Below are 27,532 nucleotides of genomic sequence, written 5' to 3' on the forward strand. Positions count from 1 at the left end.
TCGTCTGTCTTGGGAGACAATGGAAGAGTGTGTCTTCAGGGATAAGTCAAACTGTTGGAGAGTTACAGCACCTGCTATGGCTATAGAGACTGATACAGAAAGTACATGTTCTATATTTCTGGTGGGACAGATGACGTCAGCTTGGTTTTGCTGCTAGAGGTGTACCATATGACAGTGAAAAATTCAGAGAAACTGAAATTTACTGAGTCACACATCCTTAGCCCTGGGAAAGGATAGTTTGAGGGCCTACCAGTTGCCAAATCAGCCTTATCTAGTTCTTTGTTATTAATCTGCAGCTGAACAAGCATATCAGATATTTGCTGGATGCTAATATTATTGCTCACTTGCTCTGCCTGGACAGTTCCCATATGTGGGCATAAGACTGAATTTCCCATTGACCCAGAAGTGGGATAATTTTTTTATGGCATGTGATTTGGCTGGCTAGCATGAGTCATCTCAATATATATTTCCTCCCCTCTGTCAACAAACCCCTTTCCCCAAGAGTGTTTGCTTTCTGCTTGTGGTGCATGAATTTCTGGAGTGTGCAAACTGATCAGAAGCTCATCTTCTTCTCTGGTTTATCTTGGCATTTTGAATGAGAATTGGAATAAGAAGCACCTGGCTGCTGGATCAGCCCTAGTAATGTGTACCAAAATGCATATACTACGGTAAGATGTGCACAAAATTGCATATACAGTCATACCTCGGCTTGAAGTTGCTTCAGGTTGAGAGCTTTCAGGTTGCACTCCACGGTGACCCAGAAGTAACGGAATGTGTTACTTCTGGGTTTCGCCACTCACGCATGCGCAGACGGTCAAAATCACGTCATGCACATGCACGGAAGCAGCGAATTGCAACATGCAGGCACAGATGCGGGTTGCGTTTGCTTCTGGATGCAAATAGGGCTCCAGATCAGATCCCATTAGTATCCAGAGGTACCACTGTAAATCATGAAAAGAACATATAAAACGAATGCTATTAAGGGGAAATACCTGACCAAAAGGGACGCGGGTGGTGCTGTGGGTTAATCCACAGAGCCTAGGACTTGCCGATCAGAAGGTCAGCTGTTCGAATCCCTGCAACGGGGTGAGCTCAAATTGCTCGGTCCCTGCTCCTGCCGACTTAGCAGTTTGAAAGCACATCAAAGTGCAAGTAGATAAATAGGTAGCGCTCTGGCGGGAAGGTAAACTGCATTTCCATGCACTGCTCCAGTTCGCCAGAAGCAGCTTAGTCATGCTGGCCACATGACTCAGAAGCTGTACACGGGCTCCCTCGGCCAATAAAGCGAAATGAGCGCCGCAACCCCAGAGTCAGTCACGACTGGACCTAATGGTCAGGGGTCCCTTTACCTTTACCTGACCAAAAATGTGTATATTAGGGGAAATCTAATCCAGCATCCTACTCTCAAAGTGACTAACAAAAGACCTCTCCTGGGAAGCCCACAAGCAAGAGGTGAACCCAACAGCCCTCTCCCCACTTGTGATGCCCAGCAACCAACATTCAGAGGCATGCAGCCTCTGAAATAGCAAGGAGGGGATGCTGAGTGTGCCATGTGACCCAGATCCCACAAATGGAGTGTGGGAGCTCTCCAGCAAACAGCCTAAGGCTGCGGGGTGGAGGGAGGCCGCAAAATAGCCGTTGCCATTTCCAAGAACTTTTTGGGAGAATTTCATCAGTCCTCAAGACATTAAGCAAGAGGAGCTGGCCTCCTGTTTATGAGAAATACTTGTAAGTGAGACATTCGAGTTGGTTTGACAGGGCCAGAGGCACCTGACTATCTCCGCCCGCATCTCTGTCCCTCCCACCGGAGCCCTGCTGATGTGCTGTTATTCATTCATCTGGTTCCTGTGGGGCTCAGCATCAGCATTGCTGTGTCTGCAGGATGTCTTCATGAAGCAGCTTTGTGCCAAAAGTTTATAGATCAGTTACAAAACAGAGGGTTGTTTTTTCTTCTTCTCGTGATCATTATTAGACGTAATCGTCCTCCTATCCCTTCCTTTGCCCTTATAGGTAAGGGAAAAGCTGGAGCGAGTAATTACAGGCAGGTTGGGAGATGTTCCTTCTTCATCACTCTCCTGTCTTGTGAAATGTTTATGAAACACCTCCAAACGGGTTATGCAAGTGAGCTTTGATCATTTTCCATCACTTTGTTGTTCAAGTTTTGTTTTGTTTTGTTTTTGTTTAGTTGGGGGTTTTTTTCTCATCAGCCTTGAAACGAGATACCCATCGATCATGTGCCAAGGTGACCCCAGAAACTGGATTAGGCTTCTGCAGAGCAACCAAACATGTGATCTGCTCTTGCCTGTTCATTTCCCACAAAGGCCGTGTCACCTGCTGGCTTATAGATCCCAAAGTCAGATCTTTTAACAGGTGCTTTTGGGTCTGCATACATGCAGGAGAATAATATTGGGGATGAAACTGACAAACAGGCAGCACTGCTTTCAGATGCAGATGGTGGATTCCAGATTTGAATCCACACAAAAAAGAGCTCCCTGCAAGCAGAAATCCAGCACAACAAAAAGAAAGGTTGTGATTAGCTGTGTTCCCTGCATTGGATGAGATTAGCCTTTGGGTCCCTTTCAACTGTATAGTTCTATGCTTCTAGGTTTTATCCCAGCAGCATGCTCGTGCTGATTTTCTACAGGCAATGAGTTTTGGGCATCCAAAAATATGCGTTCTGAAGCATTACAAGCCCATTCTGCCAATTTGATGCATTTGTTTCTTAGGTTTGTGTTCCTCCATTCCTCAAAGGACTGCAACTAGCTCTTGTCTCTCCTCATTTTTTCCCCTTTGTAACAACCCTGGTGAGGTAGGTTAGGCTGAGAGACAGTGATTCACCCAGTTAGCTTCGCAGCTGTGGAGAGTGAATTTGAACCTGGTTCTTCCAAGTACTGGTCTAACTGCTGTACCACACTAGCTCTGTACTTAGAAACAGGATGAGGGGGCTAGAAAGGAGGAGCACATTTTTGGATGCTCCTTTATATAAAAATCTTCCTCCAAGTAAAAACAAAACAATGCACGTCTAAAACAATATTGTTATGAATTTGTTGGGTGCCTGGACTCCCCCTTCTAATTTCTGGATGCCAGACACTATGGTACTGGTCTTCCCATGTCTAAGCCAGCCTGAATGGCCGTGTCCTTTAAGCAAACAAAGACAGGGGGGAAGCCACCAACAAGGCAAAGGATGCAGAGCCCTGTCCTGAGCTGAGAGATAGCTAGCGGGAGACAAAAGATAGAATTGCAGGAGAGAGGGGCAGAACTGGAGTGGGTGGTGATGCAAGTTGAAGGAGAGTTGGTTGCATTTGGCAAGTTGTTTGCAGGATGGAAAAAGGAAGACCAGAGCACCATGGGCCTGGCAGTGTTGCATCCAACCATTGCAGCCATGAGAGAGACTGAACCCGCTTTCAGTACAATGCTCTGAACTCCTCCAGAGTTAAGGCTGCAGTTGTGTGTAAATAAACCATATCTCATAAAGACACCACAGTCTCTGTGGCAGTCTTACACGAATCCTGTAACCCCTGGAATCTCTCACACAGCTGTACTCTGTGTTTCTGATCTGCCACTCAGTAAGACCAACTTGTTAAAACCCATCTGGCTTTGGAAAAAGTTTGCTTCCTGCACCTGCACATATTACTTCCTTTTAAATGATTTAGAGATCTCCAGTTTGTCAGTGGGGGGTGAATCTATTGACTACAAAGGCTGGGAATATTCTTTTTTACAAAGTTATCATTTTAAAGTTGATTTGCATATTGATTTGCAACCATCCATCAGCACTGAGGACTCCAGTCCTGACAATGTTCTCCAGACTGAATGGAGGTGTCTACTTAAAAAGCGAAAATGACAGAAAAGGGAATCACAGTAAAGTGAACCCACAGGGGTTTTCAACCAGTGTGCCATGGCACCCTGGGGTGCCTTGAATGGTGGTGAGGGGTGCCGTGGGCAACACTGGCCTCTGTCCACCAACCCTTGCTATTGGGAATGGACAGGCAAGTAGGAGGCCAGCCAGGCAGGTGCTGCACTAGCTTTTCTTGTGCTTGTTGTGTGCAAAGCTTGCTGGGAGCAGAGAGCCCAGTGCTGAAGGGGAGCCTTTCCACTATGCAGGCCTGGCAGCACTGCCACTGCTGCCACTGTTGCTTCCCAAGGTAAGGTGCTGGCCTCACGTTCACCTTTGGCCAGTCTCTGTTGGGCCACTAAGGCTGGGCGCATACTCTTCCCAGGCCCCTGTGGGGCAGTGTGAGGAGGCACCTCTCTCTGGGGCAGGGGGGGGGGCGCAGCTCAGAGACTGGGATAGCAGCGGTGGATGCCTGGAGGACTCCCAAGGAGAGGAGGCTGAGGGAACACTCCACAAGGGAGGGTGTTCGAAAAAGGTGAGAGGCTGCCAGCTCTGCAGGCAAAAGATGAAATCACTGGGCTCCTGAGCCACACAGGGGTGCCACAGAAAGAATGCAGTTGGTTAAGGAGCCAGGGACTCAAAAATGTTGAAAACCTATGGCCTACCAGAATGTATAGGCAGTAGGCAGCTTAGCAGATGAACAGAGGTAAACTTGAATGCACCTCATTATATAGTAATGCCAGCCTCTGGCAAGATTATAAGTGGGTGGGTGGGGGTGGATTCTGAAATTTGAAAGTATCTGACTGCTTCATCCTTTCTCATTTCTGAGAGCTTCTTTTTAAGAAACATCTTAGCCCAAGGTAACCGGCAGAATACATCCTATCGGTTTACAGCATCTAAGATGAGGGGTTATCCAATGCAATGAAACAAGAAAGGAAAAAAATTAACAACAATTAACACCCGAGTCAAAGATTCCCAAACAGATTAGCTGACATCAAGCAACTGTAAAAGTTTTTTATGGAAAGGGAAATGAAAAGAGAGGCAATTAGCTTAATAGCAACCCAAATTTTCATAATATTTTCTGCGGTTAATAAGCACAACTCGAGCGATGAGCTTACAAAGTGCAAATTTTGCTTTCCTATGCGGGTAACAAACTCCTGTAAATGCTTCTGGCTTAGTTCACCTAAAACCAACCCCTCTGAGATGGGTCAATTTAAAAACATGAGCCAAAGTTCTGCTGCACGCCAAGCAGATATTCTTAAAACCACAATTCTGTAACTTGCACAGTGGATCTTTCTTCTGTACATGCACCTCACTGCCCCTTTCCAAATATCCCCATGAGTGTTGGGGGTGCAGAGCAGGAAGAGGTGATGGGGGGCTTGTTCCCTCCTGCAAGTGTAAATTCTCACACTTAGCACTGCATTGAATACATTCAGATGTCAAAGGCAAAAGAGCCTTTTCCAGGGCTGGAAGCAGTGCCCCTGTTAGCAACAGACTTATCCTCTTGAAGAAAATAGACATATCCTCTTGCAGAAAATACTGGCGCATGAGATTGGCATTGTAGGAAAAAGTACCTTCTCCTGTTCCTGTTCACCTTGGTTTATTTGACTTTGGTGTTAAGTCAGACAAAGCTCCAGGAAGCTTAACAAGATCTGGAGCTTTGTCTCCGTAATCTGCATATGAATTTTCTTCTAGATCTGCATAGGCAACTTGAATATTGAGAAGGTGTGGGAAGATCAGCTCTGGATCCAGCCTTTTGTGGTTTGGTTGCATTTCTCATTGATAATAACTGGCAGCGATCAGCAAGACTTGGAAGGAAGGCAGGAGAAAACCTCGAGAAACCAGCAGCAACTAGGAACGGGTGGTGGTGTTTGCAATCATGTTTGCATTTTGAAAAGAAATTACCTAATTCTCAAATGTGTATGCAAACTGAAACACGGCTATCCTCCAAAATTCATACTTGTCCGAATTTTGCAATGCAGTTCTCCAACCAATGTGTATGAAAAAAATGCACATTAGGGGAAAGGATGCATAAAAAGTGTTGCATATGTTGGTGGAAATCACATATGGAAAATGCATTCTAGTAGGAGAAACAATGACATGGTACAGTGGTACCTCAGGTTACATATGCTTCAGGTTACATACACTTCAGGTTACAGACTCCGTAACCCAGAAATAGTACCTCGGATTAAGAACTTTGCTTCAGGGTGAGAACAGAAATCGTGCTCCGGTGGCCCAGCAGCAGTGGGAGGCCCCATTAGCTAAAGTGGTGCTTCAGGTTAAGAACAGTTTCAGGTTTAGAACGGACCTCCGGAACAAATTAAGTACTTAACCCGAGGTACCACTGTACTACAAAACTGCATGTCGAAAAGTGTTTTTAGCACTAAAATTCAGAGAACTTTTCACGGCGATAAAATAAAAAACTTCGGAATGCTGCAGGAATGCGGAGATCTGAAATCAGTTGTTGGGGAAATGAGAAGCTGAAACTGACAGGATCTGTTTCTCAGGTTGGCGGGCTCTGTTTTGCTATTTTAAGCCTGCCAGTTTATCGCGAAAATTATGAGAACAAGGGAGGGCGATGCTAAGCTGAAAAGAATGAAACAGCCCAAACTGGCAACCAGCTTGCAATACCAACCCTAGCTCATGTTCTCATGATGTTCGTAGCTAGGTTGCAAGGGACACACCCCTTTTGGCTTGGACCGCTTCCAAACACTTCTGTTTTGGCAGCCGCTAAAAAATTGATCTCAGTTTGGAAATAACTTGTGTTTCTTCTGCACCCGGTGCCGACTGGGACCGTCCTGCTCATGGGCAACCCAGGGTATCATTCCAGTAGCTGACATACTTCTCCCTACACCTGGTGCCTGGTTTGGATTTGCCCTGGAGAGTTGGCTTTAGACAAGAACACATGAAGCCTTGGGTGTTCTTTCTGATCTTCAGGAGCGGTGGCTACGAAGGAGGGCCTGCCATGCTTTTCTGAGTTTGGTTTCGAGCTCAGAAGGGACAAAGGGGTGAAAGGTATAACCTTTTTGCTTTTCCTTAGTCTGCTGGGGGATCCTAATTGTCATTTGAAACATGGTCCAGATTGTTGGTGACTAGGGAAAGAGGGTGGTAGACAAAGGATCATGACTTATCCTTTGAAATGCACAACAACAGAGCACTGGGCAGAAGGGGTTGCAATAGCACCCTTGCTTGGACTGCAGAATAAGGGGGAAATATTCTCAGTCTTGTGGGTTGGTGGTGTAGTTCTCTCTGAAGACTCTCACATCCACTGTAAAAAAGAGAGGTGACTTGGTGCACTTTCCCCTTTTATAATCTTTTACCCTTGGGCATTAAGATGCTTTTTAAAATAAATCTATGTATCTTCTTTTGCAAATAAAAAATATATTAATGAGGAGGAAATTGCACTAAAAAAGCTGGTGAATTTCTCCCTTTAAAAAGATAATCACAAATTTCTGCAATATGCAGAGAACTAAATTGAAAATGAGAAAGTGAGAGTTGCAAAACTGACAGAGCCTTTCATTCCTAGGTGGGAATCAGCAAAAACTAGATGCCTGTCTTGTACAAGCAAAAGTCTCTTCTGCTTCTACAAAGACCGACATTTCCACCTGTTCCAAGGTGGCTATCAATGATTTAAAACAATACAAGATGGGAAAGCAAAGTTACATATGTATTGTTTTTCAGGTAAAAGGTGGTATTTAGAGGCACCTTCAAGGGTTTTCATCCTCAAGGTTCCTTTGTGGCTCTGAACTAACTTTACAGAGAACAGGGCAATGTTGCTTCTTTTCTTTATGTGTCAATTAACTGAAGCCCGTCAAATGTTTCAAGGACAGAATTGTAGATGCATTTGATGTTTCTGGTTTTACAGTTACTATGACCTTGGACAACTCGGCTCCTTGCTTAGTAAGACAGATGCACAGGCTGCAGGATGGTGGTAGATTGTCCTTGATTAATGACAGCATGGGAAAAAAGCGTTGATAAAACAGAAACAGAGAAGTAAAAGGAAATAGGACAACAAATGGGGAAATGTTAATTTATTTCCTAGCCAAATATTTTGTTCACGTAACCAGAGGGATCATTTTAGTCGTGTTTTAATGGCAATCATTATCTGCTCTCTCTTACACTCATCCAGTTTGTTCATTCCTACTTACTTACTTTCTGCCTCTTTCATTCTTTCCCTTCTATTCATTTTGGCCAAAAGTTTATAACTTGACAAGAGCTTAAATTGAATATATTTCCTGACACCACAGGGAAAGTTTCTACAAACTATAATCTGCCTTTTCAGATGGAAACTAAACTACTTTCAAATTTGGCTCTAGATCGGAACAGTTTACCTGGAGAAATCATGCACTAGAGGAGCCCAAAATATTCTCAAGAGATTGAACGCATCTCGTTTTAATCCGATTGTAGCCAACAGTGTTTGCAGTGTGCCTAATGTAAATATATTAACTCACCAAGCAATCCAAACCCTTCATGATTTATTTCATTCAGATTTGTTGGGAGTGTATGCAAACTAAAATAAAATCCTTTTACAACCTGGGTGGCTTTTTAAAAGGGTGTTAGACAACTTTCAGGAGCATAATTTTATTAATAGCTGACAACTAAATGGAACCTCCATGTTCGTATGAAATCTACCTCTGAAGACCAGCTGCTGGGGGCAATTAGAAATAATAAGCATGCATTTTCCACTGATGGCTGTAAAAAAAAATATGATGGATTAAATGACGGACCTTTGGTAAAACCCACCGTTTCCTTTTCCTCATTCTTCTTTCTAAAACCACCACATTGCTAATTTCTTGGACGTTTTAAGTTTCCCTTCTATAAAATACTAACAACGTGACTTGCATGAGACTGTGAAAATTCAGGAAATAGTAAGACAACAAATGTTTGACTAGATGATGGACCTTTCAAGTTGATCCATTCGTTCGTCTTGTTGCCTTCCCTTTGTTCAGTTCACTCAAAATATGCTATTCTTGCCTTAACTGTTCTATGGGGGGGGGATCCAAGCTTTTTGAAAAACAAAGGTGGTGAATGTGGGAAGGAATGATGGGCTCAGGGCACATTTTTAAAATTCCCCCCCCAAAAAAAAAAAATTTGTAGCAATCACAAGTGGACAAAAGCAAACAGGGGGGTTGGGGTGCTGATCTGCGCCTTGTGAAACTGTACTGTTGTGTGTGTGTGTGTTTTAATTTTTAATTTTTTGCTTTGGGCAAACCTTTTGCGGTTCCAGTTTCACTCTGTTCTCATGCCAGGTGAGTAAACGATGATTAGTCACTATAATCATCAAAGACTGAGGGCAACCTGGTAGGATGCCTGGGCTCTGATGTTCGTTGTGCAAATCCTCTGAGAAATACCTTTTGGGGTGTTTCTTTCCTCTCCTGCTCTAATACTCCATCCAAAGCCTGGCAAATCCCAGTTACTGCTCAAAATCAACTGGGAACTCTCCTGTTTATGCTTTGGCCTTTTCCCTTTTCTTCATCGCCTTGATGCTGCCTTGATACCAGTTTGCCTCGTTCAGTGTTGTCCACACTGGCAGGCAGCAGTTCTCTGGGGTTTTAGGCAGGAGACCTTTCCAGACCTGCCTGGAGACGCTGGGTATCGAACTCATGAACTTCTGCATGCAAAGCAGATGCTTTTGGCCCTTCCAGGTGCATGTCCCTGTGTCATTTGTGTGGCACTGGTACACATTCCCTCCAACATTTCTCTGATGAAAATAGGGACGTCCTATTCCATAATAATATTTAAAAAAAAATATTATACCCCACCCATCTAACTAGGTTGCCCCAGCCACTCTGGGCAACTTACAAAATACAGAAAAACATAATAAAACATTAAATATTTAAAAACTTCCCTATACAAGGCTGCCTTCGGATGCCTTCTTCAGGTTGTATAGTTACCTATCTCCTTGGCTTGAGGGGTTGCATAATTCGATACCCTCCAAAATTTCTCTGATGAAAATAGGGACGTCCTAAGGGAAAGTGGGGGGACGCGGGTGGCGCTGTGGGTTAAACCACAGAGCCTAGGACTTGCTGATCAGAAGGTCGCAGTTCGAATCCCCACAATGGGGTGAGCTCCCATTGCTTGGTCCCTGTTCCTGCCAACCTAGCAGTTCGAAAGCACCTCAAAGTGCAAGTAGATAAATAGGTACCGCTCCGGCGGGAAGGTAAACGGTGTTTCTGTGCGCTGCTCTGGTTCGCCAGAAGCGGCTCAGTCATGCTGGCCACATGACCCGGAAGCTGTATGCTGGCTCCCTTGGCAAATAAAGTGAGATGAGCGCCGCAACCCCAGAGTTGGTCACGACTGGACCTAATGGTCAGGGGTCCCTTTACCTTTAAGGGAAAGTGGGACATTCCGGGATTAAATCAGAAACCGGGACAGTTTCTGTAAACCTGGAAAATGAGTGCATTTGGAGGGACTGAGTATATGCTAGCTTCCAGCTGTCACTGGCTTGAACTAACTAAACCAGAGAAGAGGCAGGAAGAAAATAAAGCCTGAGAGGCGGTGAAACGTTTTATCAACAAATACTTACTAAAAGAGAAAGAATCAGTGAGGGATAATTAGGCTTCCTTTCTGCCAATCATGCCCCCCCACCCCCCACGTTCAAGTAGCTTATAGTAACTGTTGTTTTATGCCCAACACTGCCAACCAAGTTCAGTTTGCCTTAGCTTTGGCAGTCAAACACTTGGGTGTTTTTTGGTGCATTATCAAAAGGGCCAACTAAGTTACAGATCCTTCCTCACCCAAAATGCACTTCTGGGAGCAGAGCTCTCTGTGTGTCAGCTACATTGATTGAAAAGCTTGTCATGGTGTGTGCCAGCCCATTCACGTGCAGGGTCCCTCTGCCAGTTGGCACAGCGGGTCAGCCTTGTACCCTTGCCAGGCTGTTTCTGGTAAGGGAGCCCTAAGGCTAGAGCAGGTTGCGGGTGGGGGGAATCGACACAGAACTAACTATGGAAATCACTGCCATAGACTGGTTGCAGGCTTGCAAATATTAAGTCTGCAATTCCATGCCATCTGACTTGGGAGCGACGAAGAGTCTTGCACAGCACCTGAAATACTAACACATTTCTCACGGTATTAGGAATACCGTGCACAGATCTGGTTGCCTCCTCTTCTAAAAAAAAAGGATATTGCCGAGTTGGGAAAGTGTCAGAAAGGAGAGAATGAAATCATCAAGCAGGTGGAACAATTCCCCCATGAGGAAAAGTATCAGCATTTGAGGCTTTAAAAATTAGAGGAAAGGCAACTAACATGTGACATGATAGAAGTTTATAAAATTACCCATGCCATTGAGAAAGTGGGTAGAAAGGGTGGAATCCCCTGTCTCATAACACTTTTTTTAAAAAATTATTTAATCATTTTTTCAATACAAACAACAACCGCAAAAGACACATACAACAAAAACCATAATAACACTAATAACACAATTTGACAATTCAGATTTGAATACACTGATATACCCATGACAACACCTTTTAAACAATATTTTCCCACCACTCTCTCCTCCCCCTACTTCCCACCGCTATCCGCCTTATCGCTTAAATATTCCTTCCAGATTTCTTCATATTTATCCATTCTTAATTTGTGTCGACATGCAATTCGTTCGTATGTAGCTAATCTGTCCATATTATCAATTCATGTGCTCAATTGAATCTTTTTGTGGCTCATCCAATTGATCAAAACAGGTTTTTTTGCTTCTAATATAGCACAGTACATCCATTTTTATTTTTTTTTACCCCTTGAAAAAAATTTCTTTTTATTACTCTTGCTATAAATATCCTCACCTCGTACCAAAATGATCTTATCATTGGGCAGTTAATCATCATATGTACTAAGTTCGCATTTTTACTCCCACATCTCCAGCAGTTGTCTGCACTTGTTATTTTCTTCTGGTATAGTTTTGCTGGAGTCCAATGGGCTCTGAATATTATTTTCTGTTGAATAAGTCTTAGTCTTAGATCCATAGAGGCTATTTCTGTTGATTTTATACTTGACTCCCATATATCATTTGTTATCTGTACCCCTAACTCTTCATTCCATTTTTGTCTATCATATTCTAAATCATATTTCTTCCTGTTGAGCAGGGTTTTATATAGTGCAAGTGTAGAGTTTTTTGTTTTTGTTGCAGAGTTTAAATCTTGTAGTAGCATGGGTGTTTCCGATGCTGCTATAGCGTCAGGGCCAAACTGCCTTTCCAACATATGTTTCAATTGGATGTATTGCCATTGTGTTTCGCTGGTTAATTCATACTTTACTTGCAAAGTCTTATATTCCACAAATTTTTAATTTTTATCAATTAATTGATTCAATGTCAAAATACCTTTTTTCATCCAATTTTGCCAAATTATTGCTTGTTTTCCAATTTTTTTAATTTTGAGTTGGCCCATATTGTCTCATAACACTTGAATTTGCTTACATCCAATGAAGCTGAATGTTGGGATATTCAAGACAGATAAAATGATAGAATCTTAGAGTTGGGAGGTCACATGGTCTAAACCCCTGCAATGCAAGAATCTCAACTGAAGCATCCATGACAGACAGCCATCCAACCAAAAGAAAGTACTGTATTTTCCTGTGTATAAGACGAGGATTTTTTATTTTAAAATTATGTTTAAAATCGGGGGTCGTCTTATACAGTGTGGGGACGGGCGATTGGTTGCTGCCACAAGCAGGAGATTGTCATCGGCAACGCGTGATATTGTCTGCATTTTTCTGGGGCAATCGCCCCCCCCCCAAAAAAAAAAAAGCTTAACAACTTCTGGCAATCTCCCCCACCCCATTTTTTTAATTTGGAGTCCCCAAATATAGGGGACATCTTATACACAGGGGGCATGTTATACACATAAAAATACGGTAATTCTTCACACAGCTCATGTGACCACCAACTTGGATGATTTTAATAGTAGACTGGACAAAATCATGGAGGAAAGGTCTATCTATGGCTGCTAGTCAGGGTGGCTGTGCTTTTCCTCCACATATCGAGGGGGAAATGCTTCTCAAAACCAGTTGCTGAAAGCCAAAGGAGGGGAGAGGGATCTTGTGCACAGGTGCTGCTTTTGGGTTTCCCGCAAAGGAAAAGGTGGCCGCTGTGAGAAAAGGATGCTGGACTAGATGGGTCATTGGCCTGATCCAGAAGACTCCTCTTAGGTCCTTGTGTTCCAATTATGGTGTCAGCTTCCCTTGCCATAATGTGCTTTTTTCTTTCGCTATCTACTTTCTCAGTGTCTTTTGATGCCATTGACCATGGTATCCTTCTGGAGTGGCTGTCTGAGATAGGGGTGGGTGGCATCTCTTTGCAATGGTTCTGGTCCTACTTCGATGGTCATTTCCAGAGGGTGATGCCTGGGGAGTGCTCCTCTTTTTCCATATGGAAACCAGAGTCAGAGGTCATACATTTTCTATTACTGCGGAATGATCAGGAGCTCACCAAGTTAGTGGCTAAATATCTCTATTTGGTTTTTTGTCGTCGAAATACACTGCAGACATCTGATCTCCCTGAAGACCAAGAGATGTGACGATAGACTGCTCTGCCTCCTTTCTTTTAGCAAATGTTTTGTGCCACTGGGGAAGTGGTAATTCTGTATTGATTTGTTTTGGATGTTGTATGTGATGCCAATAAAGGTTTTACAATACAATATGAATATATATATATATATATATATATATATATATATATATATATGCAGGTTTTGGTGTCCTCGGGTGTCTTCCCGTGTAAAAGTTGGGGTGTCTAGGCGACGTTTCGACGAGGTCTCACTCGTCATCTTCAGGCTGGTGCTTTCGGCTTCTTGTTACTGGAACAGAGCAGGATCTCAGTGTTTGAGTTCCTATAAATACTGTTGAGGGGGTGTGGTGTATAGCCTCCAATGTTCTGGGCAGAGAGGAAGTTCCCAGGCTAGTGTGCCTTTTCTTCTTTTGTTCCTTAATTACTTGAGGGATATCTTGAGTGATTTCTTGAGTGATATCCTGAGTACCACTTAGGTGGGTCATTAGGTGTGGATTAGTTGCTAAAGTCTTTGTGTCTTGACCTCTTGAACTTTGTGAAGAGTTTTTCTGAGAAGATGGCTGTACTGCACTTAGTTGTGCTCTGGCTTGGCTTCGTGTATAGGGGCGAGCTGTGGTTTTGTGGCCTGTGTCAGCCAGATCTGTGTAGGGATTGCAGGGGGGTGCAGCATCCGGAGGTGCCACCATGGTTTGGCTACTGGATGGTGTCTGTAATTTATCTGTGGAGAGGGTCTGGGTTTGGGTCTGGTGTGGTTGATTGGTGATGGCGTTCTGTGTGCCTCTGGATCTGGTGTCAGTTTTTGTGGGGAGGGCTAATTTCCAGATGTCTGGCAAGCGGGATGTGTCGTCACGCTTGTTCATGTTGTGAGGGTGTTTCTCTATCTCGATGGCTTCCATGATTATTCTCTTGTGGTGATGTTCCATGTTAAAGAGCAATTTGGAATCTGCAAAATTAATTTCGTGTCCTGTTTCTTTCATGTGTTGGAAAAGAGAGGAAGTTTTTTCTTCTTTTTTGACGGCATTCTTGTGTTCTGCGATACGTGCATTTATTCGTCTGTTTGTTTGTCCAATGTACGTGGCTGGGCAGACTTTGCAGGGTATTTCATAGACCCCTTGGTTTTCCAACTGGATTTTATCCTTGGGGTTTCTGAGGATATTGGCTATTTTTTGGTTGGTGCAAAAGGCTGTTTTGATATTGTGTTTATGGAGGATTTTGCTAATTTTATCTGTAGTGCCCTTGATATAAGGAAGGAGGGCCATGCCATTGTTTTCTTATATCAAGGGCACTACAGATAAAATTAGCAAAATCCTCCATAAACACAATATCAAAACAGCCTTTTGCACCAACCAAAAAATAGCCAATATCCTCAGAAACCCCAAGGATAAAATCCAGTTGGAAAACCAAGGGGTCTATGAAATACCCTGCAAAGTCTGCCCAGCCACGTACATTGGACAAACAAACAGACGAATAAATGCACGTATCGCAGAACACAAGAATGCCGTCAAAAAAGAAGAAAAAACTTCCTCTCTTTTCCAACACATGAAAGAAACAGGACACGAAATTAATTTTGCAGATTCCAAATTGCTCTTTAACATGGAACATCACCACAAGAGAATAATCATGGAAGCCATCGAGATAGAGAAACACCCTCACAACATGAACAAGCGTGACGACACATCCCACTTGCCAGACATCTGGAAATTAGCCCTCCCCACAAAAACTGACACCAGATCCAGAGGCACACAGAACGCCATCACCAATCAACCACACCAGACCCAAACCCAGACCCTCTCCACAGATAAATTACAGACACCATCCAGTAGCCAAACCATGGTGGCACCTCCGGATGCTGCACCCCCCTGCAATCCCTACACAGATCTGGCTGACACAGGCCACAAAACCACAGCTCGCCCCTATACACGAAGCCAAGCCAGAGCACAACTAAGTGCAGTACAGCCATCTTCTCAGAAAAACTCTTCACAAAGTTCAAGAGGTCAAGACACAAAGACTTTAGCAACTAATCCACACCTAATGACCCACCTAAGTGGTACTCAGGATATCACTCAAGAAATCACTCAAGATATCCCTCAAGTAATTAAGGAACAAAAGAAGAAAAGGCACACTAGCCTGGGAACTTCCTCTCTGCCCAGAACATTGGAGGCTATACACCACACCCCCTCAACAGTATTTATAGGAACTCAAACACTGAGATCCTGCTCTGTTCCAGTAACAAGAAGCCGAAAGCACCAGCCTGAAGATGACGAGTGAGACCTCGTCGAAACGTCGCCTAGACACCCCAACTTTTACACGGGAAGACACCCGAGGACACCAAAACCTGCATTCCTGTACCCGTGAAAATCTACGAAAGCAAATATATATATATATATATATACACACACACACACACACACATACATATAGTCACAATACAATAAAAACAACAAACTCATCTACAAGAGATAAAGAAAAGAAACTAAAGAAAGAAGAGACAGAAGAAGAAACCACAAAATTTTCTCTCTCCACTATATGTTAACTTTCATCCCCTACAGAGAAAGGTGTTCCCTCCCAGCTCTCACCTGGGCTCACCCTTCTCTTCTCACCCACTGAGCTCTCCCCTTACCTTCCTCTCACACAGGGTCCTCAAACTGCCTTTCCGCTTGGGGAGTGCTCTTTGGCCCTGCGGAGCCTTCAACATGGGGTTCCTCAGAGTTCAGTTTTAACCTCTGTGCTGCTTAACATCTACATGAAACCATTGAGTGGGGTTATCTGAAATTTTGGGGTATGTTGCCAGCAATATGCTGATGACGCACAGCTCTACTTCTCCTTTACAAATGTGGGGGTGGATGTGCTGGGCCATGTTCTTGTCTTAGTAATGGACTGGGTAAGAGTCAACAAATGGAAGCTCAATCCAAATAAGGTTGAGGCACTGCTAGTGGGTGGTTCCCTGTTCTTGATGGGGTTAGAATACCTCTGAAGGAGCAGGTACATAGCTTTGGGCTTTCTGGACCCTTTGCTGCTTCTTGAGACTTAGGTGGCGTTGGTGATATGGAGTGTCTTCCATCAGCTTCGGCTGGTGGCCCATATGCCCCCTATCTGGATAGGGATAGCCTAATTTATGTCATCTATGCTCTGGTAGCCTCTAGGTTAGATTGCTGCAACATGCTATACAAAGGGCTGCCTCTGAAGACTGTTCAGAAACTTCAGCTGGTGCAGAATTCGGTGACCAGGGCATAGTACACCATTCCTGGCTCGACTGCACGGGCTGCTAATTAGTTTACAAACCCAATTCAAAATGCTGGTTTTGACCTAGGTAAAGGTAAAGGTACCCCTGCCCGTACGGGCCAGTCTTGCCAGACTCTGGGGTTGTGCGCCCATCTCACTCAAGAGGCCAGGGGCCAGCGCTGTCCGAAGACACTTCCGGGTCACGTGGCCAGCGTGACATCGCTGCTCTGGCGAGCCAGAGCTGCACATGGAAACGCCGTTTACCTTCCCGCTGGTAAGCGGTCCCTATTTATCTACTTGCACCCGGAGGTGCTTTCGAACTGCTAGGTTGGCAGGCGCTGGGACCGAACAACGGGAGCGCACCCCACCGCAGGGATTCGAACCGCCGACCTTTCGATCGGCAAGCCCTAGGCGCTGAGGCTTTAACCCACAGCGCCACCCGCGTCCCCAGGTTTTGACCTATACAGCCTTAAATGTCTCAGGACCTCCTGTATGAACTGACCTAGACCCTGTGATTGTCATCGGAGGCACTTCTTCATGTGCCTCCTCCACCAGAGATCAAGAGGGTGGCAAAACGAGAAGAAGCCTTTTCTGTGGTGGCTCCCCGTTTGTGGAATGCTCTCCCTAGACAGCATCTTCAAAAGCAGAGACATCACCTTGCCAACAAAGGTCTGTATAGTTAAAACTATGGTTTTCCCAGTAGTGATGTATGGAAGTGAGAGCTGCACCATAAAGAAGGCTGATCGCCAAAGAATTGATGCTTTTGAATTATGGTGCTGGAGGAGACTCTTGAGAGTCCCATGGACTGCAAGAAGATCAAACCTATCCATTCTTAAGGAAATCAGCCCTGAGTGCTCACTGGAAGGACAGATCCTGAAGCTGAGGCTCCAATACTTTGGCCACCTTATGAGAAGAGAAGACTCCCTGGAAAAGACCCTGATGTTGGGAAAGATGGAGGGCACAAGGAGAAGGGGACGACAGAGGACGAGATGGTTGGATAGTGTTCTCGAAGCTACAAACATGAGTCTAACCAAACTGCGGGAGGCAGTGGAATACAGGAGTGCCTGGCATGCTCTGGTCCATGGGGTCACGAAGAGTCGGACACAACTAAATGACTAAACAACAACAACTCCCCAGGGGGGCTTACCTGACACTTGAAGTACATATCTTTAGGCACCAGGTGAAAATGTTTCTGTTTAACCAGGCCTTCAGCCCTGAGATCTATGGGTACAGGACAGTATACAAATTTAGATAATCTTCAAAACATTATCTCAATGTCAATGTGGTTGTTGGAGCAGACAAATTCCTTCATTGATCTCCCAGAAATGTTTCCATCCTTTGCGTACAGAAGTTGGTGCTTGACATTCTGGGGACCTCAAGCAGGGTTACAACTGATGTGTTGGGGAGGCTCCTTTGACTACAAGAAACTGAGCCTTTTGTGTCATCAGCCCAATCCTGTGGAATGCTCTGCCACTAGAAATTCGGCAGGTGGCTTCTGTGCCAAGTCTTAAACATCTGCTGAAAACTTTTCTATTCCAGTAGTTTTGCGCAGACAGTTAAGGATGCATGCACCTTTCCATAATCCTTAGTGGTGAACCATTCCGATTTTTTTTTTAAAAAAAGATAGTGGTATGTAAATATTTTTTATAACTAATAAATAAATTCTACGGCAAGTCAACTGAAGCCACGAGGGGTACAGACTCCTTGAATTCTGCACCCCAAACCTGCCTTCCCTCTTCTCCTGCCAGCTTTGTGATCTTGGCGAGGGTTTTGCAACAATGCTGTCTTTTACTCTTTCACACAGATTAAGACGGAAGACCTCGGTGACTCTTTGCAAACCGCCATTCCCTCCAGATCGAGCCACCTGGTACAAGGGCCCTCGATGATGCCTGGAGGGCAAATTGCTGGGGTAAGAAACTTTCGGTGATTCACACGGACAAGTGTTGATCAAAAGCAGTTGTAGACCCAGCGAAGAATTCCTGTATGGGGTGTGGCCTTAAGGCATTTGATGCACCACCAGTGCTGAAGCTAAGCAGGTCGAGGTCTGGTCAGTGCTTGGATGGGTGACCATCTGTGACCTTGTGGAGCTGCAGGTTGTGGATAAATCAACTATAAACAATACTGGCCACATGGTCCTATTAAAAAGAAAGGCTACAACATTTAGGGCTTTTAGTTTAGGGTTAAGAAAGGTAACCGGAGTGAGGGGGGTCATGGTTAGAGGCATGGTGTAGAGAAAGTGGATGCAGAGAAGGTTCTCTGACTCCTGAACCCAAGGTTATCCGATAAAACTGAATGGCTGGAGATTCAGGACAGACAAAGGGAAGTGCTTCTTCTCCGTGTGTGTAATTAATCTGAGGAACTCAGTGCCACAAGATGTGGTGACAGCCACCAGCTCAGATGGCTTCAAAAAGGAATTAAGCAAAGTCATAGAGAAGGGGAGATCTGTCAACAGCTGTTATCATGGTGCCTCGGTGGAACCTCCATGTTCAGGGGCAAGGTATCTCTAATAGCAGTTGCTGGAGACAGCAGAGAAAGAAGAGAGCTATTGCTTTCAAGCCCTGTTTGTGAACGTCCCAGAGGCAGAGTTCCTGTCTGGACCCTGTGAGAGGGTCTTTTTACATTCTGATGAGTCTACCCTTCTCCTGATCATTTTAAATCTCCAAGAGGTTGTTCTGCATTTGTGGGAAGGGGGAGCATTCAAAACACCTGAAGTCTTTGGTTTCAGTCTAGCCACAGATTGTGGGCTTTGGCCCTCAAGTGCAGAGTCATCAACCAATGAGAAACCGGGTGATATATTTGCACATGCTTGGACAGTTGTATATTTTGGGGGAAAGCAAAGAGGGGAGAGCAACCATGGTAGCGAAGTACATGGAGAGGGGTGGGCAATGGAGCATATGCAGAACTGGGTGAAAAGGTCCCACTGACTGCGACTTTGGCTCTTATTTTCCTCCAGGATATGAGTTCTCTTCACACGTTACAACAGCTCGTGCAGGTTCCAGGCCACATGCAATCCGTTCCCCTTTTCCTGCTTTCTCAGGGCCCAGCAGGACAACAAGGTAAGGTTTTAGTGTTTTTAGTAAACTGCTTTTTTGTTTCTGTTTTGTTTTTTACAATCGAGTGGCACATATATTGCATGAAATAAGTAAATGAAAGAAAGTAAGAGACAGATCTTTATTTGTACGCAAGCTCTCCCTGCCGCCACTGCCGTTGAATGAACTGAAGTTCTCCCCATCCTTTAGGCCTATGACCTGCCATCCCGCAGCAGGCAAAGCCATTTGGCTAATTTTTGTCTGCCTCATTTAGATCCTATCTCCCTGGATGTTGCAAAGGCATTAAAACGTCTCCGCCAGCGCCGTCTGGTAGGGTTCTGCAAGACCCACTTGCAGTGGCGTGCGTCTTTTAATTACATTTGCATGCGTGTCTCTAATTTGCAAGGTGCCTAGTCGCAGATGAAACAATGGCCAACCCCTACCCTGTGGGATCTGACAGGTCTTTGTTTTCCTTTCTGCTACTCCGGAGACACACGGGAGTAAAAGGGTGAAGCAATGATTCCGCTGAAGTAGTTAAACAGCTGCAAAGAGCTGGGATTACGCAGCCAGTGACTGGGAGCAGGAAATTAGGAGGGTTACAGTGATAAACTCCTGCAGTGACTCAGTTCTCAGTAACATAAGTGGAGCACTCCCTCGCCTCAGTGGCTACTTTCAGCAATGGGTGAACTCAGCAACCTGCACCCAAAACCAACCTGGCTCCATTTCCTCACACCCCTTAAGACATGACTATCTCACACACCTCTGATTTAGTTTCTCTGCTCTCCTATCAGTTGCACTTCTTCCTAAAATCACAGAAATGTAGAGTTGAATGGAACACCAAAGGTCATCTAGGCCAAGCCACTGCAACTATTATTATTATTATTATTATTATTACTACTACTACTACTACTACTACTACTACTACTACTACTACTACTGTGGTACCTCTGGTTACGTACTTAATTCGTTCTGGAGGTCCGTTCTTAACCTGAAACTGTTCTTAACCTGAAGCACCACTTTAGCTAATGGGACCTCCCACTGCCGCCGAGCCACCGGAGCACGATTTCTGTTCTCATCCTGAAGCAAAGTTCTTAACCCGAGGTACTGTTTCTGGGTTAGCAGAGTTTGTAATCTGGAGCATATGTAACCCAAAGTACCACTGTATTATTATTATTTCTATTTTATTTATATGCTGCCCATCTGACTGGGCTGCCCCAGCCACTCTGGGCAGCTCCCAACAAAATATTAAAAACACAATAAAACATCAACCATTAAAAACTTCCCTGACCAGGGGAGCCTTCAAATAGTTGTTTAACTGTTTGACATCTGAAGGGAGGTTGTTCCACAGGGCGGGCGCCACTATCGAAAAGGCCCTCTGCCTAGTTACTTGTAACTTCATGTCCCTCAGTGAGGGAACCACCAGAAGGCCCTCAGAGCTGGACCTCAGTGTCTGGGCTGGATGATGGGAGTGAAGCCACTTCTTCAGATATACAGGGCTGAGACCGTTTAGAGCTTTAAAGGTTAGCACCAACACTTTGCAATTGCAATGTAGGACTTGCTGCTAAAAAAATCTTGTCAGATGACCACCCAACCTCTGTTGAGAAACCTCCAATGAAGGAGAGTCCACCACCTTCCTCTCTGACAGGAGCTCGTTCCTCAGCTTTTGCTAAAGACTGCCACCAGCCCATGTCCGCACCAAATATTGTGCAGCGAGTGGAGACGAGCTTTCTTTCATCTGCCTTTCCATATGCACAGGGGAACCAAAAGAATTGCATCCAATGTGATCTAAGGAGAATGGGTAAAAAAAGAAACCTATTGTACCTTTTACAATGTGGCCAGCTACTCCACAGTTCTGGAGGTGGCCTCACAAGAACATACCAAGCGGTGACAAAAAGACAAAGAGAATTGAATATTTGGGTGGATGGGGAGCCAGTAACCTCCTTCAGCTATTCAGCACAAGTTTTCTAAGGTGGGAGTCCTGTGAATGCAGATAGTTATACCTCACAGAGTCAGCTTGTGGATGATGGCAGTGATGGTCACCACTGGATGGTTTTCGATGAGGATTGGACCAATTCACAGAGAAGAGGGCTATCAATGGCTACCAGCCACGACAGCCATGAAATTCATTCACATATTGAGGCAGCAATTCTTCCAAAATACCAGTTGCCGGAAACCACCAGGGGAGGGGAGAGGGCTCTTGTGCTTGAATCTCGCTTGCGGGTTTCGCACAAGCACCTGGCTGGCCACTGCAAGAACAGGATACTGCTCCCAGGGGGCCACTGGCTCTTCTTATGTTCTGATGCATGCGCCTGCATGCTGCAGCTACCCTTGGACGCAAAAATATTGACTACACCTGTTGTTCAAAGGGCAACAGCCTGGCTTAAATATTGGACGAAGGGGAAGGACAAGTGATGGCTGAAGTAGCAGAGACTGCTCCTTTAGAGGGAATGGGGCAGGGCCCCACTAACCTCAGCCCATCTCCAACCAGCCACCATTTGCTCTGCCTGCCAGCTTCCTCTCCCTCCTGCTTAATCTCCATGTTGCCCATGTATAACTCTGCAACTCTGCAGGGAGGATACTGGAATTAGTCACTGCCTCTGGTGCCACCTACTGGTTGCCTCCCTGCTTTCCACCCTACCAGCTCCAATGGGCCCCAGCCACTACCGAAAGCAAGATTTCATTTCTTGGTGTGTATGTCTGTTATGCAAATTGCAGAGTGGGGAGAAACCAGGCTCACGCCGCAGTTGAAAATCTGCCACAACGTCTTCCTTTTATTTTTCCTCCAACACCCACAGCCTGTCTTCTCCCTGGTGCTAAGATGTCATCCTGTCTAGTGGCGTTAAGGCCCAGTTTGGAAATCCATGCTAAGAAAGAAGGGCAGCTGCCAATTTGTCTGTTTGAGGGCATGTCATTAATCTCATGTGCATCTCATTTCTGGTGACATTGCACCATATTGTGGAAGACGCTCTCATTTTGGAAAGGTTATATTATCCCTAGGTGGCCTTAGGCAAGCTCCTATTTCACAGCCTCAGCCACGCGTCTGCAAAATGGGAATTATACTGCTGAGCTGGCTTGCCTTCCTGTGTTGTTGTAAGGATTACAACAGGATGTCTGCAAGGTGCTCTGAGCACTCAAAGGCAAGGATAGACAAAGTGGAGCCCTCCTAAGTGTTGCTAGACTACAGCTCCCATCAGCCTGAGCCAGCAAGGCCCAATGGTCAGGGCTAGTGGGAGTTATAGTTCAGCATCATCTGAAGGTATGTATGGAGGAGAAGTTTGATTCTCTTTGCCTTTATAAGCAGACTGCGCTAAAGTGCACTTTCTGAAGCAATACACAAATGGAAACACAAGCATCCTTCGAATTTTGCTGTCCTCCGGACTTTGCAGTGCACTTCTCCAGCTGCATAATATGAACAAAAACGCATATACTGGGGTACTGTGTTCATTGAAATGTACCATATTTTTTGCTCTATAAGACTCACTTTTTCCCTCCTAAAAAGTAAGGGGAAATGTGTGTGCGTCTTATGGAGCGAATGCAGGCTGCGCAGCTATCCCAGAAGCCAGAACAGCAAGAGGTATCACTGCTTTCACTGTGCAGCAATCCCTCTTGCTGTTCTGGGTTCTGAGATTCAGAATATTTTTTTTTTCTTGTTTTCCTCCTCCAAAAACTAGGTGCGTCTTGTGGTCTGGTGCGTCTTATAGAGCGAAAAATACAGTATATTGGTAACAATAGCCTTAGAAAATGCCTTATATTGGGGAAAACTGCATACAAAAGTGGGTATATTTAGGAGAAATCCACACTCAAATCCATACTTCTCCCCAGGTTTCCAAGATTCCCAGTCCAACCTGGAGATGGCAGGGAATCTGCGTGCAAAGCAGATGCTCTAACCATGAGCCAAAGCTCTTCCCATCCTTATTCTCAGGGGTGGCACTCCCCATTTCACTCGCCACTGGCACCACACCACCCTTACCTGCATTGCCCACTGGTGCCCACAAAGCGCCAGCAGCCGCGCCAACTTCCAGCGAGATCTTGTAAGATCTCACCAAAGTCTTGTGAGATCTCGTTTAACAGGGCCAGCAGCAGAGGCCGCAGACAAATAGTGGAGGTGAGGCAGGCACCGCTTCTAGGGCTTCCGCTGCTCAAGGCAGACTCCTCACCAGTGCCAGACTTACATATAAGCTAAACAAGCTATAGCTTAGGGCCCCACTCTCTTGGGGGGCCCCAAAAAAATTAAAGGAAAAAAACACCTGGATGTACATTTCCAAAATATAAGATAAAAAACAAATAAAAGAAAACCTACATACAGCAACAGTGTCTTGTGTTGTGTAGGCTCCTATTTGTTATGTGCAAATGGCTTTAGATACCTATTATGAATTACCATATAGCATATATTCAACACAAAAAACAGTGACAATTGTTGTTGACAAAGGACAGCTGGACATATAAAGATCCCCATTACCTTCAGTAGCTTAGGGCCTCATCAGACCTAAATCCAGCCCATAGCTGTCAACTTACAGATTTGAAAATAAGGGACCAGCAGCCTCGAAAATAAGGGATCAGCAGCCAAAATAAGGGCTCAACAATTACTTTTATAAAATACATATTTTGTTGCGTGCGAATGGCTTTAGATACCTATTAGGTCCATAAATTACCATATAGCATATATTCAACACAAAAAAACAGCAACAATTTTTTGTTGACAAAGGAAGCTGGACATAGAAAGGGCCCCATTACCTTCAGTAGCTTATTTAAGAGACATCATCAATAAGGGACAGCAGCGGGACATGGCGCTGGAATAAGGGAGTGTCCTGCCAAATAAGGGACGCTTGACAGCTATGATCCAGCCCTGTTCCTCACCCTTTGTCCTCAGTGGACCGGGCCTGCTTCTTCCTTCCATCCTGAAAATTGTTAGGCAGAGACAAAGTTTCTCACACTTTCCCCCCCTTTCTCTTCCAGCTCTGCAACCAAATCTCCTCTCCTTTCCTCAGCAGCAAAGTGGGATCCTCCTTCCCCAACATGGACACAGCTTGACCTCTCAGGTAACGGCCGCTTGGCAGGGTGTTTAGCTCATAGAAATCATAGAGTTGTAGAGTTGGAAGGGACCATGAGAATCATCTAGTCCAACTCCCCCCCCCCCCAATGCAGGAATATATTTTGATTGGATTAATTTGGTTCGGTTAATTGAGCTGAATTCACTGTTGAGCCGAAGCCAGTATTCTCAGATATTCAAAACATCCAACATAGAAACTGAAATTTGGAATGTGCCATCAGATCTTAAAATTCAGCTGCTTTGGGGGTTGCGGGTCACTTTGCCAGACATAAAATGTACAACCCCATCATCTGCTGGCTGTCAACATCATTAGCCACATTGCCAAATATGAAAACTGTTGCACAACAGCTACACATATTGTCACATACTAGAGCCCAGTGGATGTCCGCTTCTAAATTCCACTGCCTACTGTAAGATATGGTGAAATACTATATCCCATTGCATGTCAACTATCAGATCCTGACAAATCAAGTTTAAAGAATTGAAAATCAAACATATGATATCAAATAACAGATCTGTATGATCTGTATTGTTCTATTGGTACTTTTGCTGTGGGGTTTGTAATGACCTTTGGGTAGAACAATAAACTTTGATTGATTGATTGATTGATTGATTGATTGAATAGCAGATTTCAAGCATTCAGCAAATATTTGAGCATTTGGGGAATGTTTGATGAACTTTCAGTGCCTAAAGAGAAACTGATGTGCCGTTTTGCAAATGAATTCATTTCAGCTCTAATTCAGTATCTAGCCTAGGAACTGCAAAGCTCAGTAGGAGCACTCCTTGAAATCTGGTGCAGAATTATCTCTGGACAATCCCAAAGTGTTCAAATAAATGGCTGAATTTTCAATATATATGAGAAATCCCCCTTGTCTTGTGGCCACAGTCTTAACACTAAACTTTCTGGAGAACTGAATTTGGAACTAGATGGAAATATTCCATTGGGAAGCACCGTGGGAATTTGACTCCGCAGTTGTGCTCACATTGAGCCAAGTCCGATACAAAGGAGGGGAGGAGGGTGGAAAGGACTCTTTCCTACCCACAGTCAAATTTGGATTAATCTGAGCAAGTTCTCTTTTCTGCTATTCCTTGGGATGATGAGAGCTCCCTGTGGCTGTTTACTGAAATGTTCCACAAAGCTTAGGGCTGTGGAACATAGTTTGGTCACCCCTGGGCTACTCAGCCTAAAGGCAGCATGCATAGAATCCTAGAGCTGGAAGAGGCCTCTGAAATCATCTCATCCATCCTCCTGGCCAAAGCAGAAAAGCCACTATGATAGGATCCCTGATAGGTAGCCAACCAGCCTCTGCCTATGAGGAAAGGTTACGGTTTTCCCACAGGCATCTGGTCGGCCCCTCTGAGAACAGGAATGCTAGACTAGATGCCACTGGCCTCATCCAACAGACTCTTCTTATGTTCTTATGCTTTAAAACTTCTAATGAAAAGAGGGAGGCAAAATCACAAGCAAAGTGCCTGAAAACTGAAGAGGAAGCAGGATTTGGAAAGGCCTATCAACCTCCGCCAACAGAAAGCATCCAGTCCCATAGTGTCTGATCCTGGGACACTCCCTCTACCACCAGGAGACACCTAGAATGATGGATGAGAGGAAACTGTCTCCATAACACCCAGGCCTCTTATGTCATCTTCAGATGTGTGGGTTTCTGCTCATCCTAAATTATACGAGCAATCTTGCTGGATCAGCCCAATCAGCCCTCTAGGCCATACCGAGTGTAATTAGGAATGAAAACAACTAAATTTGATTAGTCATTGTTGCAATGAATGTAGGATAAGAAAATCCCTGCTCACAGCCGGTTGGAGGATCGTATAATTGAGTCTTCCCCCTTGTATATGACTTCCTTTGTGGAGGAAACTAGCACATCAGGGCAAGAGCATTTATCGTCCTTGCATGCTAGATTTGTAACTACTAGAAATGTTTTCCCCACATTTGTAGGATTCCCTACCACCACCACCCAACCATCAATCTGAACTGGTATAGTCCCAACAGGGAAGGTAATACCCTCTGATTATTCTGGATGTGTCTTGATTAGCTCTCACGTCACACCCATACTATACATTTAAAGCGCATTTGACACACATTTAAAGCACATGGATTCCCTCAAAGAATCCTGGGGACTGTAGATTACAGAGCCACAATTCCCAGCATCTTTAACAAACCACATTTCCCAGAATTCTTTGGGGAAAGCCATGGCTGTTTAAAGTGATAGGATTCTACTTTAAATGTATAGCGTATAGTGAGGCCTTAGTTTCCAATGGGTATTTTATTGTGTTGATCAATGTGTTGTTCATATTGATGGTTTTCTATGGGGTTACTTTGGCAAAGAATTTGTATTGTACCAGCCACTTTGGACACTTTAATTGAGAGGCAGGATGCAAATGTCTACAGCCCACAAAAAAAACACACAATTGGGTGAGGGTGGAAGTGGAGTCATAGAATTGTACAGTTGGAAGGGACCCCGAAAATCATGTAGTCCCACCCCCTGTAATATAGGAATCTCAGGGTCAGCATTTGCCCCCAACATCATCGGACAAATGAAACCACCGCTACTACTATCTGCCCTGAGCCCCCATTGTTTTCATTTTTTCTGACCCAGTGCTCTGAGGAGAGCGGCCATTTTAATTCCCCACAATACCCCTGGTGTAGCAGCGCTATGGGACAATGCAGGGAATCAAAATGGTAGCCCCCCAACCATCCAACTATCCTTCGGGCCACTATCTCTGGCCGGTGAATTACCAGGGTTGTGCAGTCAAACCGGCAGCACGTACCATGATGTCTTTGATGTTTTGTGAACGTGTCATCTGACCTGTAGCTTAGACCCTTCTAAACATCTTTCCTGGCGAGTGCTTTTGTAGGGTTTTTTCTCCCAGTAATGACGGGA

At 44.7% G+C, this 27,532-nt stretch overlaps 1 protein-coding gene across 3 annotated transcripts in view; it reads left to right on the forward strand.

Annotated features, from left to right (window-relative positions):
- POU2F3 (POU class 2 homeobox 3) overlaps positions 1 to 27,532 on the forward strand; it is an 88,986-nt gene that overhangs the window by 46,548 nt on the left and 14,906 nt on the right. For 2 of the 3 annotated variants that reach the window (XM_081889957.1, XM_081889955.1), the window contains 3 exons: positions 18,361 to 18,465; positions 19,510 to 19,612; positions 24,542 to 24,624. In XM_081889957.1, the coding sequence (XP_081746083.1) occupies positions 18,361 to 18,465; positions 19,510 to 19,612; positions 24,542 to 24,624 (291 nt within the window). Of the gene's footprint in view, positions 1 to 6,574; positions 6,848 to 18,360; positions 18,466 to 19,509; positions 19,613 to 24,541; positions 24,625 to 27,532 lie in introns of those variants that run through there. The other variant, XM_081889956.1, reaches the window with a different exon arrangement.

The sequence above is a fragment of the Podarcis melisellensis genome (genome assembly GCF_964234715.1).
Source record: "Podarcis melisellensis genome assembly, chromosome: 15".
NCBI classification, from domain to species: Eukaryota; Metazoa; Chordata; class Lepidosauria; order Squamata; family Lacertidae; genus Podarcis; species Podarcis melisellensis.